At 42.9% G+C, this 18,202-nt stretch overlaps 1 protein-coding gene across 1 annotated transcript in view; it reads right to left on the minus strand.

The window, feature by feature from the left end:
- Positions 1-14,448: 14,448 nt before the first annotated feature.
- LOC124551145 (peroxidase-like) overlaps positions 14,449-18,202 on the minus strand; it is a 200,029-nt gene continuing 196,275 nt past the window's right edge. The window contains exon 14 of the mRNA XM_047126109.1: positions 14,449-14,746. Within this exon, the coding sequence (XP_046982065.1) occupies positions 14,680-14,746 (67 nt within the window). The 3' untranslated portion in view covers positions 14,449-14,679. The remainder of the gene's footprint in view (positions 14,747-18,202) is intronic.

Below are 18,202 nucleotides of genomic sequence, written 5' to 3' on the forward strand. Positions count from 1 at the left end.
CGTTGCCCATCTCCCACGACTTGGACGAGGGGTTGGACTTATGGGAGACAATATCCCTACTTATTATTTTCTCATCACGTGTTACGTTTATCATCGTAATAATACCTCTAGATCTAAAGATCTGAATATCTTGTGTCTTTTTAAAATCGTAGGTTAGACCATTTGCAGACAGTCAATGATATTTCTAAGAACACTGTTTATCATTACTTCTGTTACTGTGTGTATGCATTGATTGATAACAGTATTAGTGCCATCGTCAAAATGAGCTCCGCTGCAACTGTTTTAAATTACTTTAGCATAACTGAAAGCAAGGGCAAGAGGTCTTTGTTAACTTATTTTATCAAACTATTTAATTCCATATAAACAATACTGTTGGAGGAACATCCCCAACTGAGCATTATACAAGAAGTTGAAAATACCGCTCATTTGTAAGTATCTGTTATCACACGCCCACCGCGGCGCTTGGGGGTCACAGCACCAAGTTACGACACCTGAAGATGGGCTTAAAAGAGCCCGAAACCGGTCGTGTGATAATAACTTTACAACTGTAGCGGTACTTTCAACCTCTGGTAATTCCATATAAATGTAAGCAGCATGAGATACGACAAGGAAATGATAACCATATTGCAATATATGATGAATGAGCTCCTCTTAAGCGTCTCTTGTATCTGTTTCGAACAAAAATATTTTCATCTGCGAGAAGGAGAACGTTGATATTTACTGGCCCTTAAAAAGTACAAGTTTAGTGTATTCTGATCTCAATTTTTTGTATGTAATGCATCTGTTGCCCATTTTGCAGAGTTTCTGTCATGTCAGCAGGTACCTCTTGGCACTCGTCTCTCTCAGACTTACGAATTTCGTTATGTGCTAATAATGTCTTGTAGGCTGACATGAAGTGATGTGCAGTTGGGTTATTGTTCCATCTGCCACGACTTCGAGTGGCACTGAAAAACATTTCTAAATGGCTCTGGAAGCGTTTGTAAGTGGGAAGGAATATCAGTGTGGGTGCACAAGATTGAGGCTCAACTAACGTTTCATAGGGTGTAAAACACCAGAAATACTTATAAGGAACCCAGCAAATCCTGTCTTCCTGCTCGATTCCACAACTCTTGGACCTGGAGGTATTGGAGACACAGTGAGTGCTTTGATGTACTTCTGTGCACCCAACAAAAATCTTTCCACAGCTGTAAGGTTCTGAATGGTCAAGGGCCACTTCCATTCATTCTGGATGCTCCTGGAATTCAGTACATCAAAAACGAGGTTGAATATGCAAAAGAATCTGTCACAGAAGCATCGTTGAAGCCAGTTATCTTCACGCCAGAGCAATATTGCGTAGCCTCTGCTGGGGAACTGCAGAGCAGTTCGGTTGCTAACTTCACTTTCTTTTATTACTGAGGAAATCAATGTGGCTTCTTGTGATGCTGTTGGCTAAACAGAGTCCTGCTTTTACCTTGACCTTATGAAGTAATTCAAAGAAATACCTTGAAATGATATCACCTTGCTCATCCCACAAATGTTTTTCTCCCAAAGTGTTCCTAACAAGTTTCAACACTAGTGGATGATCTGACATGAAAGCCACTTCATAACTGATACCTTCAACAGAAAATGTCATCAGATCATGGGGGTCAAGATTGCACCCCAAGCATTTGGCCATGGACGAATTAGCGGCACTGCCATCACAAGGTAGACGCACTACCCGAATGCCACAGGCACTGCCAAGGCTGAGGCATTGTCAGACTAGGTTAGCATTCTGCTCCCAGTTCTTCCACAAGTCAGAAAAGTACTGCACTGGAAGTTTCCAGGAGCCATTAACAGCTACCAGAATCAGTACAAATGCCTCTTTGGCTACAGGTAACCCATCCATGGCAATAGGGAACCCATATCAACATAGCCATAATCCTGAGTACCGTTAAACTCATTAAGTTGCCTGATTGAAATCTCATCAACTAATAGGGTGCAGAGAATGACATTACTGAATTCACGATGGAAAGCGTTTGATTTAATTACGGCAGAAGCCTTGGAAGTAAAATTGAGTGTACCAGCTAAGCGTACTGTGCTAGCTCTAACCCCTCACTGCTTTCTGTATACTGTTATCGATATATGCATGGCTAATACTCATAATAACAATTAGAAACAAAAATTTTATGCTATTGAAATGAAGCAGTTTATACAGGAGGTTACGATACTTTTATCATTACACATGCCCCTCCATTTCATCACAAGTTGTTGCCAGCCGGTCCCCGGTGATGGGGAACCCGTCCACAACCCGCTGCTCGGCAACATCCAGCTGGAAACACAAAAGTTCGTCCCTATCGAATGCCAGATCAGGACCCATGGGAAAGCAAGACAGTGCATCAGCATTCGCATGTTGAGCCGTCGGCCGGAAATGAATCTCATAATTGAAACGAGACAAGTAAAGAGCCCAACGCTGGAGGCGGTGTGCAGCCTTGTCGGGAAGCGACATTGATGGATGAAACAAGGAAACAAGTGGTTTGTGGTCCGTAACAAGATGAAACTTGGATCCATAAAGGAAAACACCAAACTTATGAAGAACATAAATAATGGCCAAAGCTTCTTTTTCAGTTTGAGAATATTTTCGTTGGGCATCCGTGAGCGTTATGGAGGCATAAGCAATGGGTTGTTCAGAACCGTCAGAAAAAAGTTGCGCAATGACTGCACCAACCCCGTATTGAGAAGCGTCCGTGGCAAGAACAAGATGTTGGCCAGGTCGATAAGTAGCCAGGCATGGGGCCTGTTTCAGCATAGCCTTCAATTCCTGGAAAGCCACATCGCATGATGCGGACCAACGAAAAGGCACGTTTTTATGCAATATATGTGTATATACACTCCTGGAAATGGAAAAAAGAACACATTGACACCGGTGTGTCAGACCCACCATACTTGCTCCGCACACTGCGAGAGGGCTGTACAAGCAATGATCACACGCACAGCACAGCGGACACACCAGGAACCGCGGTGTTGGCCGTCGAATGGCGCTAGCTGCGCAGCATTTGTGCACCGCCGCCGTCAGTGTCAGCCAGTTTGCCGTGGCATACGGAGCTCCATCGCAGTCTTTAACACTGGTAGCATGCCGCGACAGCGTGGACGTGAACCGTATGTGCAGTTGACGGACTTTGAGCGAGGGCGTATAGTGGGCATCCGGGAGGCCGGGTGGACGTACCGCCGAATTGCTCAACACGTGGGGCGTGAGGTCTCCACAGTACATCGATGTTGTCGCCAGTGGTCGGCGGAAGGTGCACGTGCCCGTCGACCTGGGACCGGACCGCAGCGACGCACGGATGCACGCCAAGACAGTAGGATCCTACGCAGTGCCGTAGGGGACCGCACCGCCACTTCCCAGCAAATTAGGGACACTGTTGCTCCTGGGGTATCGGCGAGGACCATTCGCAACCGTCTCCATGAAGCTGGGCTACGGTCCCGCACACCGTTAGGCCGTCTTCCGCTCACGCCCCAACATCGTGCAGCCCGCCTCCAGTGGTGTCGCGACAGGCGTGAATGGAGGGACGAATGGAGACGTGTCGTCTTCAGCGATGAGAGTCGCTTCTGCCTTGGTGCCAATGATGGTCGTATGCGTGTTTGGCGCCGTGCAGGTGAGCGCCACAATCAGGACTGCATACGACCGAGGCACACAGGGCCAACACCCGGCATCATGGTGTGGGGAGCGATCTCCTACACTGGCCGTACACCACTGGTGATCGTCGAGGGGACGCTGAATAGTGCACGGTACATCCAAACCGTCATCGAACCCATCGTTCTACCATTCCTAGACCGGCAAGGGAACTTGCTGTTCCAACAGGACAATGCACGTCCGCATGTATCCCGTGCCACCCAACGTGCTCTAGAAGGTGTAAGTCAACTACCCTGGCCAGCAAGATCTTCGGATCTGTCCCCCATTGAGCATGTTTGGGACTGGATGAAGCGTCGTCTCACGCGGTCGCACGTCCAGCACGAACGCTGGTCCAACTGAGGCGCCAGGTGGAAATGGCATGGCAAGCCGTTCCACAGGACTACATCCAGCATCTCTACGATCGTCTCCATGGGAGAATAGCAGCCTGCATTGCTGCGAAAGGTGGATATACACTGTACTACCCTCCCGACCTGGTACAGAAGCAAATAACCTGAGCCACTTCCTCATCCTCTCAAACCCAGAACCACCCACAGAAGGAACACAAAAGTGCCCCACTTGTGACAGGATACTTTCCGGGACTGGATCAGACTCTGCATGTGGCTCTCCAGCAGGGATACGACTTCCTCAAATCCTGCCCTGAAATGAGATCCATCCTTCATGAAATCCTCCCCACTCCACCAAGAGTGTCTTTCCGCCGTCCACCTAACCTTCGTAACCTCTTAGTTCATCCCTATGAAATCCCCAAACCACCTTCCCTACCCTCTGGCTCCTACCCTTGTAACCACCCCCAGTGTAAAACCTGTCCCATGCACCCTCCCACCACCACCTACTCCAGTCCTGTAACCCGGAAGGTGTACACGATCAAGGACAGAGCCACGTGTGAAAGCATGCTCTGTTGCCTGTGTCTATGTGCCTGTGGTTCTGTCAGTGTGATCATGTGATGTATCTGACCCCAGGAATGTGTCAATAAAGTTTCCCCTTCCTGGGACAATGAATTCACGGTGTTCTTATTTCAATTTCCAGGAGTATATATATATATATATATATATATATATATATATATATATATATATATTAATAGAGGGAAACATTTCACATGGGAAAAATATATCTAAAAACAAAGATGATGTGACTTACCAAACGAAAGCACTGGCACGTCGATAGACACACAAACAAACGCAAACATACACACAAAATTCAAGCTTCCGCAACAAACTGTTGCCTCATCAGGAAAGAGGGAAGGAGAGGGAAGGACGAAAGGATGTGGGTTTTATGGGAGAGGGTAAGGAGTCATTCCAATCCCGGGAGCGGAAAGACTTACCTTAGGGAGAAAAAAGGACGGGTATACACTCGCACACACACACATATCCATCCACACATATACAGACACAAGCAGACATATTTAAAGGCAAAGAGTTTGGGCAGAGATGTCAGTCGAGGCGGAAGTGCAGAGGAAAAGATGTTGTTGAATGACAGGTGAGGTATGAGTGGCGGCAACTTGAAGTTAGCGGAGATTGAGGCATGGTGGATAACGGGAAGAGAGGATATATTGAAGAGCAAGTTCCCATCTCCGGAGTTCGGATAGGTTGGTGTTAGTGGGAAGTATCCAGATAACCCGGACGGTGTAACACTGTGCCAAGATGTGCTGGCCGTGCACCAAGGCATGTTTATCCACAGGGTGATCCTCATTACCAACAAACACTGTCTGCCTGTGTCCATTCATGCGAATGGACAGTTTGTTGCTGGTCATTCCCACATAGAATGCGTCACAGTGTAGGCAGGTCAGTTGGTAAATCACTTGCGTGCTTTCACACGTGGCTCTGCCCTTGATCGTGTACACCTTCCGGGTTACAGGACTGGAGTAGGTGGTGGTGGGAGGGTGCATGGGACAGGTTTTACACCGGGGGTGGTTACAAGGGTAGGAGCCAGAGGGTAGGGAAGGTGGTTTGGGGATTTCATAGGGATGAACTAAGAGGTTACGAAGGTTAGGTGGACGGCGGAAAGACACTCTTGGTGGAGTGGGGAGGATTTCATGAAGGATGGATCTCATTTCAGGGCAGGATTTGAGGAAGTCGTATCCCTGCTGGAGAGCCACATTCAGAGTCTGATCCAGTCCCGGAAAGTATCCTGTCACAAGTGGGGCACTTTTGTGTTCCTTCTGTGGGTGGTTCTGGGTTTGAGAGGATGAGGAAGTGGCTCAGGTTATTTGCTTCTGTACCAGGTCGGGAGGGTAGTTGTGGGATGCGAAAGCTGTTGTCAGGTTGTTGGTGTAATGGTTCAGGGATTCCGGACTGGAGCAGATTCGTTTGCCACGAAGACCTAGGCTGTAGGGAACACTACCGCTGCTATAAAATCCACCGTTTCTAGTCCACAAACAGTTTCTTTCGCCTATTAAACAACCATTTCGTCTAGTTCTGATAACTTTCGCTTTATTTTCATTTCCGTTTTTCCCACATCACTGATAATTTTTAGCCGCTTCCCACAGGTTTTAACGTCATTATTTCTTCGCCAGACAATTTTTAGCCTTATTTTCATAATCTGCCACTATAAAACCACACTTTTTAATACATTTACACGCCGTTTTTTCGAAATTTTCCCGAATCTCTCCATCCTTTAACGTGTTTTGGCGGCAACACAACCACCTAACCTTTGAGCACATCGTTGTCTACCAACCCAAGTTCACCACAGGATCAACATAGCCCAGTTTTATCCAACACTTTTTCGCCCTTTTTTCACAACAGATCTCCAGTTACTTTCTCCAGTTATTTTCATTTTCATTTCAACCTCATGTTACACTTTCCACCTTCTAATACCATGTCACCCTCACAACACCCCCACAACGACCCCGTTAAGTTTTATTTACATTCCCTCCGCAAACATGCCTTCACCCTAGCCAGATTACTCTCGCATATTTTATTTTCTCAGGCTTGTCTGACATTTGGCATTACCCCCAAAGGCCTCACACTTAAAGTTCCCATCTCTGGCTGCAACCCTTCTTTCCATCAGTCCCTATACCAGTTCCAAACTGAACAATCCATTGCCCTCACCCACCTAATCCTTCACCTTCACATCAACTCAGCCAATGAACACACCCGTCAACTCCTATCCTTAATAAAAGTACTCAATCTTTCCTCTCCCACATCCACACTGGCTGTTCAGAGCATCCTCCTACAGGCCAACCGCAAATTAGAACAGCATGCCACCCTTCACCTCAAAAAACTATCCAATCTCCTGGTTTCCCACCTCCGGAAAGGCAACTCACTCACCCTTCACAACCTTTCCAGCAAACCTCAACCTCCTCTCATTGCACACAAACCTAGTCTCTCCCATCTACTCAACCTCCCACTTCCAGCTCCACTCCCTCCAAAACCTCAAAATTCCAATCAACACAATCCGGAACCACAACACCCTAATTCAGTAGTTAACCTTTCCTCCAAACCTCTCTCCCAATCCGAAACCTCTGTCCTATCCAAAGGCCTCACCTTCAGCCCCACTCCCAGATTCAACCAAACAGCCCTCGTCAAAGATTTACTGTCCTACACTCGTACTCTCTGCTGGAAGTATCACTTTGCCATGAAGAAAAATGATCCTAATCCTACTCCTAATGATCCAGCTCCCCAAGACACTACCCAAATTGAACCCTGTCTGGAACAGTTCCGTCCTCCGTCACAGCGGGACCCACCTCCTCTTCCTCAAAATCACCCTCTCCAAACCTTCCAGGAATTTCTGACTTCCAGCCTTGCCTCTCAATCCTTCTTAAAAAACCTTAATCCTACTCCCAACATCACCACTGCTGAAGCCCAGGCTATCCGTGATCTGAAGGCTGACCGGTCCATCGTCATCCTTCCGGCGGACAAGGGTTCCACGACCGTGGTACTTGATCGTCGGGAGTATGTGGCTGAGGGACTGCGTCAGCTTTCAGACACCACCACATACAAAGTTTGCCAAGGTAATCCCATTCCTGATGTCCAGGCGGAGCTTCAAGGAATCCTCAGAACCTTAGGCCCCCTTCAAAACCTTTCACCTGACTCCATCAACCTCCTGACCCCACCGACACCCCGCACCCCTACCTTCTACCTTCTTCCTAAAATTCACAAACCCAATCATCCCGGCTGCCCCATTGTAGCTGGTTACCAAGCCCCCACAGAACGTATCTCTGCCTACGTAGATCAACACCTTCAACCCATTACATGCAGTCTCCCATCCTTCATCAAAGACACCAACCACTTTCTCGAATACCTGGAATCCTTACCCAATCCGTTACCCCTGGAAACCATCCTTGTAACCATTGATGACACTTCCTTATACACAAATATCCCGCACGTCCAGGGCCTCGCTGCGATGGAGCACTTCCTTTCGCGCCGATCACCTGCCACCCTACCTAAAACCTCTTTCCTCATTACCTTAGCCAGCTTCATCCTGACCCACAACTTCTTCACTTTTGAAGGCCAGACATACCAACAATTAAAGGGAACAGCCATGGGTACCAGGATGGCCCCCTCGTACGCCAACCTATTCATGGGTTGCTTAGAGGAAGCCTTCTTGGTTACCCAAGACTGCCAACCCAAAGTTTGGTACAGATTTATTGATGACATCTTCATGATCTGGACTCACGGTGAAGAAGAACTCCAGATTTTCCTCTCCAACCTCAACTCCTTTGGTTCCATCAGATTCACCTGGTCCTACTCCAAATCCCATGCCACTTTCCTTGATGTTGACCTCCACCTGTCCAATGGCCAGCTTCACATGTCCGTCCACATCAAACCCACCAACAAGCAACAGTACCTCCATTATGACAGCTGCCACCCATTCCACATCAAACGGTCCCTTCCCTACAGCCTAGGTCTTCGTGGCAAACGAATCTGCTCCAGTCCGGAATCCCTGAACCATTACACCAACAACCTGATAACAGCTTTCGCATCCCGCAACTACCCTCCCGACCTGGTACAGAAGCAAATAACCTGAGCCACTTCCTCATCCTCTCAAACCCAGAACCTCCCACAGAAGAAACACAAAAGTGCCCCCCTTGTGACAGGATATGTTCCGGGACTGGATCAGACTCTGAATGTGGCTCTCCAGCAGGGATACGACTTCCTCAAATCCTGCCCTGAAATGAGATCCATCCTTCATGAAATCCTCCCCACTCCACCAAGAGTGTCTTTCTGCCGTCCACCTAACCTTCGTAACCTCTTAGTTCATCCCTATGAAATCCCCAAACCACCTTCCCTACCCTCTGGCTCCTACCCTTGTAACCACCCCCGGTGTAAAACCTGTCCCATGCACCCTCCCACCACCACCTACTCCAGTCCTGTAACCCGGAAGGTGTACACGATCAAGGGCAGAGCCACGTGTGAAAGCACCCACGTGATTTACCAACTGACCTGCTTACACTGTGATGCATTCTATGTGGGAATGACCAGCAACAAACTGTCCATTCGCATGAATGGACATAGGCAGACAGTGTTTGTTGGTAATGAGGATCACCCTGTGGATAAACATGCCTTGGTGCACGGCCAGCATATCTTGGCACAGTGTTACACCGTCCGGGTTATCTGGATACTTCCCACTAACACCAACCTATCCGAACTCCGGAGATGGGAACTTGCTCTTCAATATATTCTCTCTTCCCGTTATCCACCATGCCTCAATCTCCGCTAACTTCAAGTTGCCGCCACTCATACCTCACCTGTCATTCAACAACATCTTTTCCTCTGCACTTCCGCCTCGACTGACATCTCTGCCCAAACTCTTTGCCTTTAAATATGTCTGCTTGTGTCTGTATATGTGTGGATGAATATGTGTGTGTGTGCGAGTGTATACCCGTCCTTTTTTCTCCCTAAGGTAAGTCTTTCCACTCCCGGGATTGGAATGACTCCTTACCCTCTCCCATAAAACCCACATCCTTTCGTCCTTCCCTCTCCTTCCCTCTTTCCTGATGAGGCAACAGTATGTTGCGAAAGCTTGAATTTTGTGTGTATGTTTGTGTGTCTATCGACGTGCCAGCGCTTTCGTTTGGTAAGTCACATCATCTTTGTTATATATATATATATATCATCATCGTATATTATTTTACATCCAAGGTAGCAAAATTACTGCAATTTGCGGACCCTAATTTTGAAGTTAAGCTTATCACTAAACTCATTTGTTCAAATAATATTACAGCACCAATAATGTTTCATTTTTATCAAAGTACCTTACAAAATTTTAAAGTTGCAAAACCCATGTTACTAACACAGGTTTCCAAGATCTTGACCTCCATCATTATAAGGATCATTGAAGCCAGGACAGATGCAATGATCACAGGTGACCAGTTTGGCTTCAGAAGAGGTGTGGGAACCCAAGAAGCAGTACTCAGCTTGCAGTTAATTCTTGAGTGAAGACTACAGAACGCCTGTGACACATATATTGCCTCCATCGACAAGTAGAAATCATTTGACAGTTTAGACTAGGGACACCTTTTCGAGCTGCTGAGAGTGTGGTATAAAGCAGCAGGACAGAAGAGTAATGCAGTGACTGCATAGAGAAGAGGTGGCTGTGATAAGGTTTGGGAAACCTCAGTGTTACTATTAAGCAGGATATATGACAGGGCTGCTCATTGTCTCTCATCTTGTCGAATGGATACATTCAGAGGGCAAGAGATGAAGTCAGAGATAAACTGAAACCTATAGCAGGAATTAAAGTCCACCATAAAAACTATACATGTTGAGATTTGCTGGTGATATCACTCTGGTAAGTGAAGCTGTGAAACAATTAGAAGTATTGCTGTTCCAGATGGAAATCACTCTGTTTTCTCTGTAACATAAATATTAATAAAGCTAAAACAGAACTCCTTTTGGTGAGTAGACAAAATACTGTTGCTCAATGCTCACTTAACGAATGGTTGTAAAATCATTTGCATACTGAAAACAATGTAAAATTCTCTGACATCTATTCAGTAGATACAGCTGTGCCAAATAGACATTGCACTACCATTCTTTTCCTGGGATTGTATCTGTGAAATTTGCAAGTCTTATGTTCTAAAGTACGTTTTTGGAACTATGACTATCAATCAAAATATCATTCCTCACATTATATTTTTCCATTATATTTTGAAATTCCATTTCCTTATATTTTCACTTTACCTCTTGAAACTTTAAGTGTCCTATGAAAATATTTTATGATTAAAGGACACCACTTTTCGGAAAAGCAGAAGCATCAGATTGTTCATAGGGACACACAAAGGAAGGGAAACATGCTAGCTTTTGGAGTTATTCTTTGATGAGCTAGAGGAAATAAAACAAAACCACACAAATGTGTGTACATTTCTCCTCTTTCTATCACAGTGTCCATGTTTCAGCAACATTCCACACAAAACACTTCACTAACCTTTTCCTTCATTGTTTATTTAATGGACCCAAGAAAATTATCTTTCTGTAAAACATTCCTTTTGCAATAGCTATCCTTGTTTTCATTTCATGGTTACCTTTAATGTAAGTTTGTTTCATAGGTTCCTGATGTTAGCAAGGGACTTCAAAAAGTAACTATTATTGAATGGTACATCTGAACGCTAAAGTGACACATGACATGATTTTTCAGCAGTCACCAAGCCTTTGTAAATGATGGTTGGAACATTCTACCAATTGCTCAATTCCCTGATGATAGAAATCCACTCCCTGATCACAGAATCATTCAAGAACCACTGTGTAAATGTCATCATCAGTAAATCTCTTGTGTGTGAAGTGGACAGATGAAATAAGGAATGCAACACATCTACACAAGGAAAGATACAATATAATACTGACTGTGTTAGTTTGTTATTTTTTGTAGGTGTACATCGTGTCAAGAGACTAATCTGTAGTGGAACCTAAATTATATGTTAGGGTTAAAAGTGACAGTTTACTTGCACACTTGCAAAGCCTACAAAAGTGAATACAAAATCTTAATTGTAGGGACACACTGATCGCTAATGTAGCCTGAGGTTTGAGTTAGATTTTAAGGTGACAGTTTAGTTGTGAGTTGATAAAACCAAAAAATTTCATATTATGAGAATAACTGTATTTCCGGGACATATCTTATGTGCATTTGATTTTGGTGAATGGTTTATGTCCATTGTTTAAACAAATTTCAGGCTTGAAGCCAGTCGTCGTTCAATTCCTCGCATGACATTTCAACTGGGCACCTGCCAGTCATCTTCAGGTGAGCCATCGCAGACTGGTAAAATCATCCTCCATCCCACAATATATAGCGCACTGTAACTATTCTGCGCATGCATTGAAAACATGATAGATGAACCACACTGCCCGCCGGCAGTGCCCTCGCTGGTGGAATAGTGGAACTCAATCGCCCTCTGCGTTTCTGTTTGCCGTGGCCATCGGCACACTCTGTCTATATCTATATCTATGCCCATACTCCCCAAGCCACATGATGGTGTGTGGTGGAGGGTACTTTGAGTACCTCTATCGGTTCTGCCTTCTATTCCAGTCTCATATTGTTCGTGGAAAGAAAGATTGTCAGTATCCCTCTATGTGGGCTCTTATCTCCCTGATTTTATCCTCATGGTCTCTTCGCGAGATATACGTAGGAGGGAGCAATATTCTGCTTGACTCCTCAGTGAAGGTATGTTCTCGAAACTTCAACAAAAGCCCGTATCGAGCTACTGAGCGTCTCTCCTGCAGAGTCTTCCACTGGAGTTTATCTATCATCTCTGTAAGGCTTTCGCCATTACTAAATGATCCTGTAACGAAGTGTGCTGCTCTCCATTGGATCTTCTATCAACCCTATCTGGTACGGATCCCACACTGGTGAGCAATATTCAAGCAGTGGGCGAATAAGTGTACTCTAACCTATTTCCTTTGTTTTCGGATTACATTTCCTTAGGATTCTTCCAATGAATCTCAGTCTGGCATCTGCTTTAATGACAATCAACTTTATATGATCATTCAACATTTTAAATCTCTACTAATGCCTACACCCAGATAATTTATGGAATTAACTGCTTCCATTTGCTGACCTGCTATATTGTAGCTAAATGACAAAGGATCTTTCTTTATGGGTATTCACAGCACATTACACTTGTCTAAATTGAGATTCAATTGTCATTCCTTGCACCATGCATCAATTCATTGCAGATCCTCCTACATTTCAGTACAATTTTCCATTGTCACAACCTCCCGATACACTACAGCATCATCTACAAAAAGCCTCAGTGAACTTCCGATGTTATCCACAAGGTCATTTATGTATATTGGAATAGCAACAGTCCTACAAGACTCCCCTGCGGCACACCTGAAATCACTCTTACTTCGGAAGACTTCTCTCCATCTGTCGTCTTCGATTAGAGCAAATTGTGGAGATGATGGGATTCCATGCACTGTCCAGCTGGTAGCCGATGTCACGGTTTAACAGATTTTCTGCCAGTCATATTTCTACAGATTCCTCAGTAATGGAGTCCCAGAAAGATGTAGCTGTGGACAAAATCATTGTTTTCTCATACTCCATTGAATGCCCAGTAGAAATACAACGTTCAGCAACAGTGGACTTGCTTGGCTGCAAAAGGTGGGTGTAACGCTGATGTTCAGTGCAGCGTTCTTTCACAGAGCATGTTGTTTGACCTATGTAAGCCATACCACACTGGCACGGTATCGTGTAAATTCTGGCCTCTTGTAGTAACAGACTGTCCTTAACTGATCCCACAAGGGCTTTAGTCTTCGATGGTGGGTGGAAAACCATTTTTACCTGAAATTTTCAGAGGATTCTTGCTATTTTAACTGAAGAGTTGCCAACAAAAGGAAGAAGAGCTAAAGATTGTTCCAGCGTGTTCTCCTCTTTATCCACTTCCTGCTACTTAGTTTTAACTGTTAGTGCCCTGTTAATCTGCTGGATGTAATACTCGTTTTCGCTGAATACTGTCTTTAGATGGGCGAGTTCTTGAGGTAAGCTCTCTAGATCTAAGACAGAATGAGTTCTATGAACAAGTGTTTTAAGCACACTTATGGTTTGCGATGGGTGATGTCAACTCGATGCTTGCAGGTACAAATTGGTATGAGTGGGCTTCCCGTAAACTGAATGCCCTAGAGAATAATCATTCTTCCTTTGAACCAGGACATCCAAGAAAGGCAAACAACCATCTTTCTCTATTTCCATGGTGAACCAGATGTTGCTGAATGGAGTTGAATGATGTAGAAACTCCATTAATTTATTTTCTGCATAAGGCCACACTATGAAATTGTCATCCACATACCTCCAAAAAACTATTGGTTTCAGGGCAACTGATTCAAGTGCTCTCTCCTCATAATCCTCCATAAAAAGTTTTTGACGCATGCGCAGAATAGTTACAGTGTGCTTTATATTGAGGAATGGAGGACAATTTAAACCAGTCTGCAACGGCTCACCTGAAGATGACTGACAGGTGCCCAGTTGAAATATCATGCGAGGAATTAAATGATGATTGGCTGCAAGCCCCAAAATTGGTTTATGTCCATATTGATACCATCATGTCTCAAAAGAGAAGGTGATATCGATAGATTCAATATTTCAATTTACTTTTTCTCAGGATAAGAGGAAAATTTACCTTTCATGTATGGTGGCTTTCCAAGTGTTCTGCCAAGCCAATAACTCAGTTGAACACCTGAATCCCACCATTAGCCAATCCCACTAAGAAATCCAGAGATGTCATCCTTGCTCAAGACCAAATATTCTGAATTTATTCCACAATTTCAACATCATACTCTGTCTGATTGTAACCTAATTTTCAACCCCTTATTTTTCTTTTAAGTTGTTGTTATTATATTCCAATGAGGATTCCATGGTCACAGTATGAGTTATTGCAGAATCATTTATTTCTGAATTTTCTTAACAGAGCTCTGGTTGAACAAAAGAAGGTGTAAAGAAATAATCATGGAGGCCTTTATTGATAAATTATAAGTACTATTTAAGTGAACAAGCCAAAATTTTGAGGCTTTATTGCTGTGTTCACAAAAGATCATTTATTATACATTCCAACCAACAAGTCAGTGTAGCAAGATCAACTACATAACTGATCTGGAGTGCTGTCATTTGTTCTCCTTCCAGAAGCTCAGGTCCACAACTGGTAGTTCATTGCAGCCAACCACCTTATTTCTGGAAAAGTAAAGAACATTTCAAAGAAACTACCAGAAGCTATATACTTATTTAATATCAGTGGTTACACCTATTAAGAAATAACTACAATAAGACAAGGAGCAATAATAATCTACATTTCACAATTTCTTCACTTCTTCAATTGGCTTGACCTGGACATCAGTGAAAAACTCAATATTGCTATCTTTGTAGGTTAAACTTACTTTCATAAAAGCTAATACCAAAGACTGGGATGCATAGAAATTTGAGGCAGATGCACTTACTTTGATGCCATTTCTATCATATTTTGTACTCTCTGTTCCACATGTAAGAGTGGGACTTTTTGGAACTGCCATCATAGCTAAACAGTTTCATAGTGTGTATAGCAGGAAAATTGCAGAATATATGGAGAAGTTAAGCATAATAGCCATGTGTTAAAATATTTTATTAAATTTTATTTATTTCTGTGGTCCTTTGAATTCTTCTGAAGAGGTCATGATGAAACTGAATCTCACATGGTTTACAATCCTAGGCCTATCTATTCAATAGACATAGCAGAGAAAATAATCAAGACCTTGAGAGATAATCCCGTCACAACAGCATTTGTCCCCCAGGATTACTTTTTAGAACTGACCTGGAGACAACAATGTCTTCCAGTTTCAATGCCATACTGTCTACACTCTGACTTCTTTGAGGAGGCATGAGAATTTCTTTGACTGTTACTTGTCCATTATATCACAGCTCACACAAGCTGAGGCAACAAGGAACCCCTTCAGATATGAAACAAATCAAGGCAGAACTGCTCACTCAGGAAGTACAATGTGAATTCATTTAAAGTTACCCGAGAAGAAAATAAAAGAAGTAACACTGTGAGTCACTGTTGCAAAATGTGCTTAGAGACATTACCCTATTGATATCAATCTTGCTGAACAAATTTCACTGCCAGATGCTACAAGAAAGGCATTGTGCACTAAACAGAGCTTTACAGCTGAAATTCCAGGAGCATGCCTTCCACGAAGAGTTGGGCAACATATTTTCCAACTCTTCTCGGAATGAACTCTGATGCACAATGGCTCTCTTGAAGCACCTTGCACTAAATGCTACCATGTCAACCAAGTGATCCCATTACAAAATGTGGTGCTCTTCATTGTATCTTCTTTATCTCTTCTATCAGTCCAACCTCATATGATCCTAGATGTATGAGCAATACTCTAAAATCAGTCAAGCAAATGTTTTGTAAGGTACAAATTTCATGTACGAATTACATCCTCTTAAGATTTTTCCAATGAATCTTTGCTTGGTGTCTACTTTTCCTGCAATCAATTTTATCTGACATCTCCCCCCTGTCCCTCCCCCATCCCGCAGAGAATCTAGCCTAACAGATGCCTCATCATAAGTCTGTGTAATTAATTTTTTGGGTGTCACATTTACTTTTTGCTGTCTAATTATTCTAGCAAACTCGCAGCTTACATCTGCGCATCATGTTTGGAAGGAGACAGAAAGCTGAAGAACCTTTCTTTTGATTTACTTCTTAATACAAAATGGTGTACAGCAGCCATCTGAGAACCATTTTTTGATACAGCACTACTTACATCTGCTATAACAGCTAAACATTCTGGTTCTCTTACTTGCTTTAAAAATTTTTATTGGCATACTTCTCCAACATAATATGTAAAAGTTCATTTTGAATTGTTGTTGATGTTCTATTGAAAACAATTACCTTATCCAACTCAACACTAAAATCAATTGGACTTTTCAGAACACCAGGGCTTGGTGATAATGCAGTTTCATTGTGGCACCTGAAGGCTAATTCAGATGAAACACAGAAATGATTACAATTTATTAAAATATTTAACATATACCTATTATGTTTAACATCTTGATTATACGCCAAAATTTTCCTTCTATATGCACTGTCAAGTTGTTCATCAAGGCTGACAGTGCCAAAAAACTGCCCGTCTTAAACAGTTTTGTATGTGAACAGCTTAAAATTCATTCTTCACTCTGGTACTCAGTGATTTATGTCTGTAACTCCCACTTTTTCGACAAAGGCTCCCCACCAAATAATGTGCATTGGCAGCAGCATATTACATTTTTAACTTCACAGCCACATAACCAATCACTTTTTTTATGAACATCTACTTTAAGTGCTCTGATAAGCCGTCGGTTTCCAGTATTATTTTGCACAATAAGAGTCATTCAAGTCTCTCTGCAGTAAGCTTCTCGTCACCAGAGAAATGGGAAAAGTTTGCACTTCGTAAATTGTAAATGGAATTCATTTTCTCTCACACTCCACAACCTATAACCTATTCAATTCAGTTCAATTTCTTATCATCCATTTTATTATATATATTATATTAAGTGAAATAACATTTTCTTAATTACACTTTACACATTTTGTCTTCTTTTTACATGCAAGATGGAAAAAAGGTTTATACTAAAAAATCCATTTACGGAAATACCATTTTCTTAGTTTCACTTTAATAGTTTCTTAATTACACTTTACATATTTTGTCTTCTTTTTACATGCAAGTTGAAAAAAAAAGTTTATACAAAAATATCAAAAGATGAGCACTATTCGTTTAGGCAGCAAAGAAATTCATCAACATTATTAAAACTTTGACCTAATAGTAACCTCTAATTCTTTTTTAAATATATGTAAGTTTTTTATATTTTTTATTTTATGTGTCACAAGCTAGTTCTCCCTGTCCAGAATGTACCAGTTACAGAATCAAGAACTAAAAAAGTCAATCACCTTGAAACACCTTAACATTTTTACACAAAGTTCTTAGAAATAATATTCATAAACATGATAAACATAAACATTACAGCTGCAGTAACACCAACAATTGCAGTATTCTAGCCACTTTCCCAGTTGTCACAATGTTAGCATTAAATCTAAGCTTTGTTTATGACTGAAAAAAATATAAAATGCATTTATACTGATGAGAAAACTTCCCTACAAATTTCTGCCCTCAAAACAAATTTGTGAATGAAACAATGGTATTATGATTGCTGTTGAAATATCAATTTTGGTAATAATGTGAGTGATGGAATGATGCACCCTAGTGGCTTGGGTACCTAACAAATTAACATTGCAAGAGAAGAAAAAGCTGGAAGTGTACTCCCTAGAGTGGTGCTACCCCATGGGGCATCTGGAGCTTTTTATAGTCAGAGAGTTTCCACTCTGACTGCAGCACCCTGCGACATCACTGGGGAGCATGCCATCTGGTGCTATGGGCAAGCTCATTTCAACCCAAAGTAGAATAGGCCGCACCATGTGCCAGGAAGTTGTCGTAGGAGTGCAAAACCCCTCAGTTTGCTTTGAGAGCAGCAATATTTTTGGGCCAATTATGAGGCAATAGAATGTTTCACAACAAAGGAAAGTGGGTTGTAACACATGGTATATCTTGGGCTTCCTAAACAAAAAACGTGTAATAAAAGGGACCATATTAAGTGTAAAGCTACTTTGTTCTT

The sequence above is a fragment of the Schistocerca americana genome, chromosome 9 (genome assembly GCF_021461395.2).
Source record: "Schistocerca americana isolate TAMUIC-IGC-003095 chromosome 9, iqSchAmer2.1, whole genome shotgun sequence".
NCBI lineage: Eukaryota > Metazoa > Arthropoda > Insecta > Orthoptera > Acrididae > Schistocerca > Schistocerca americana.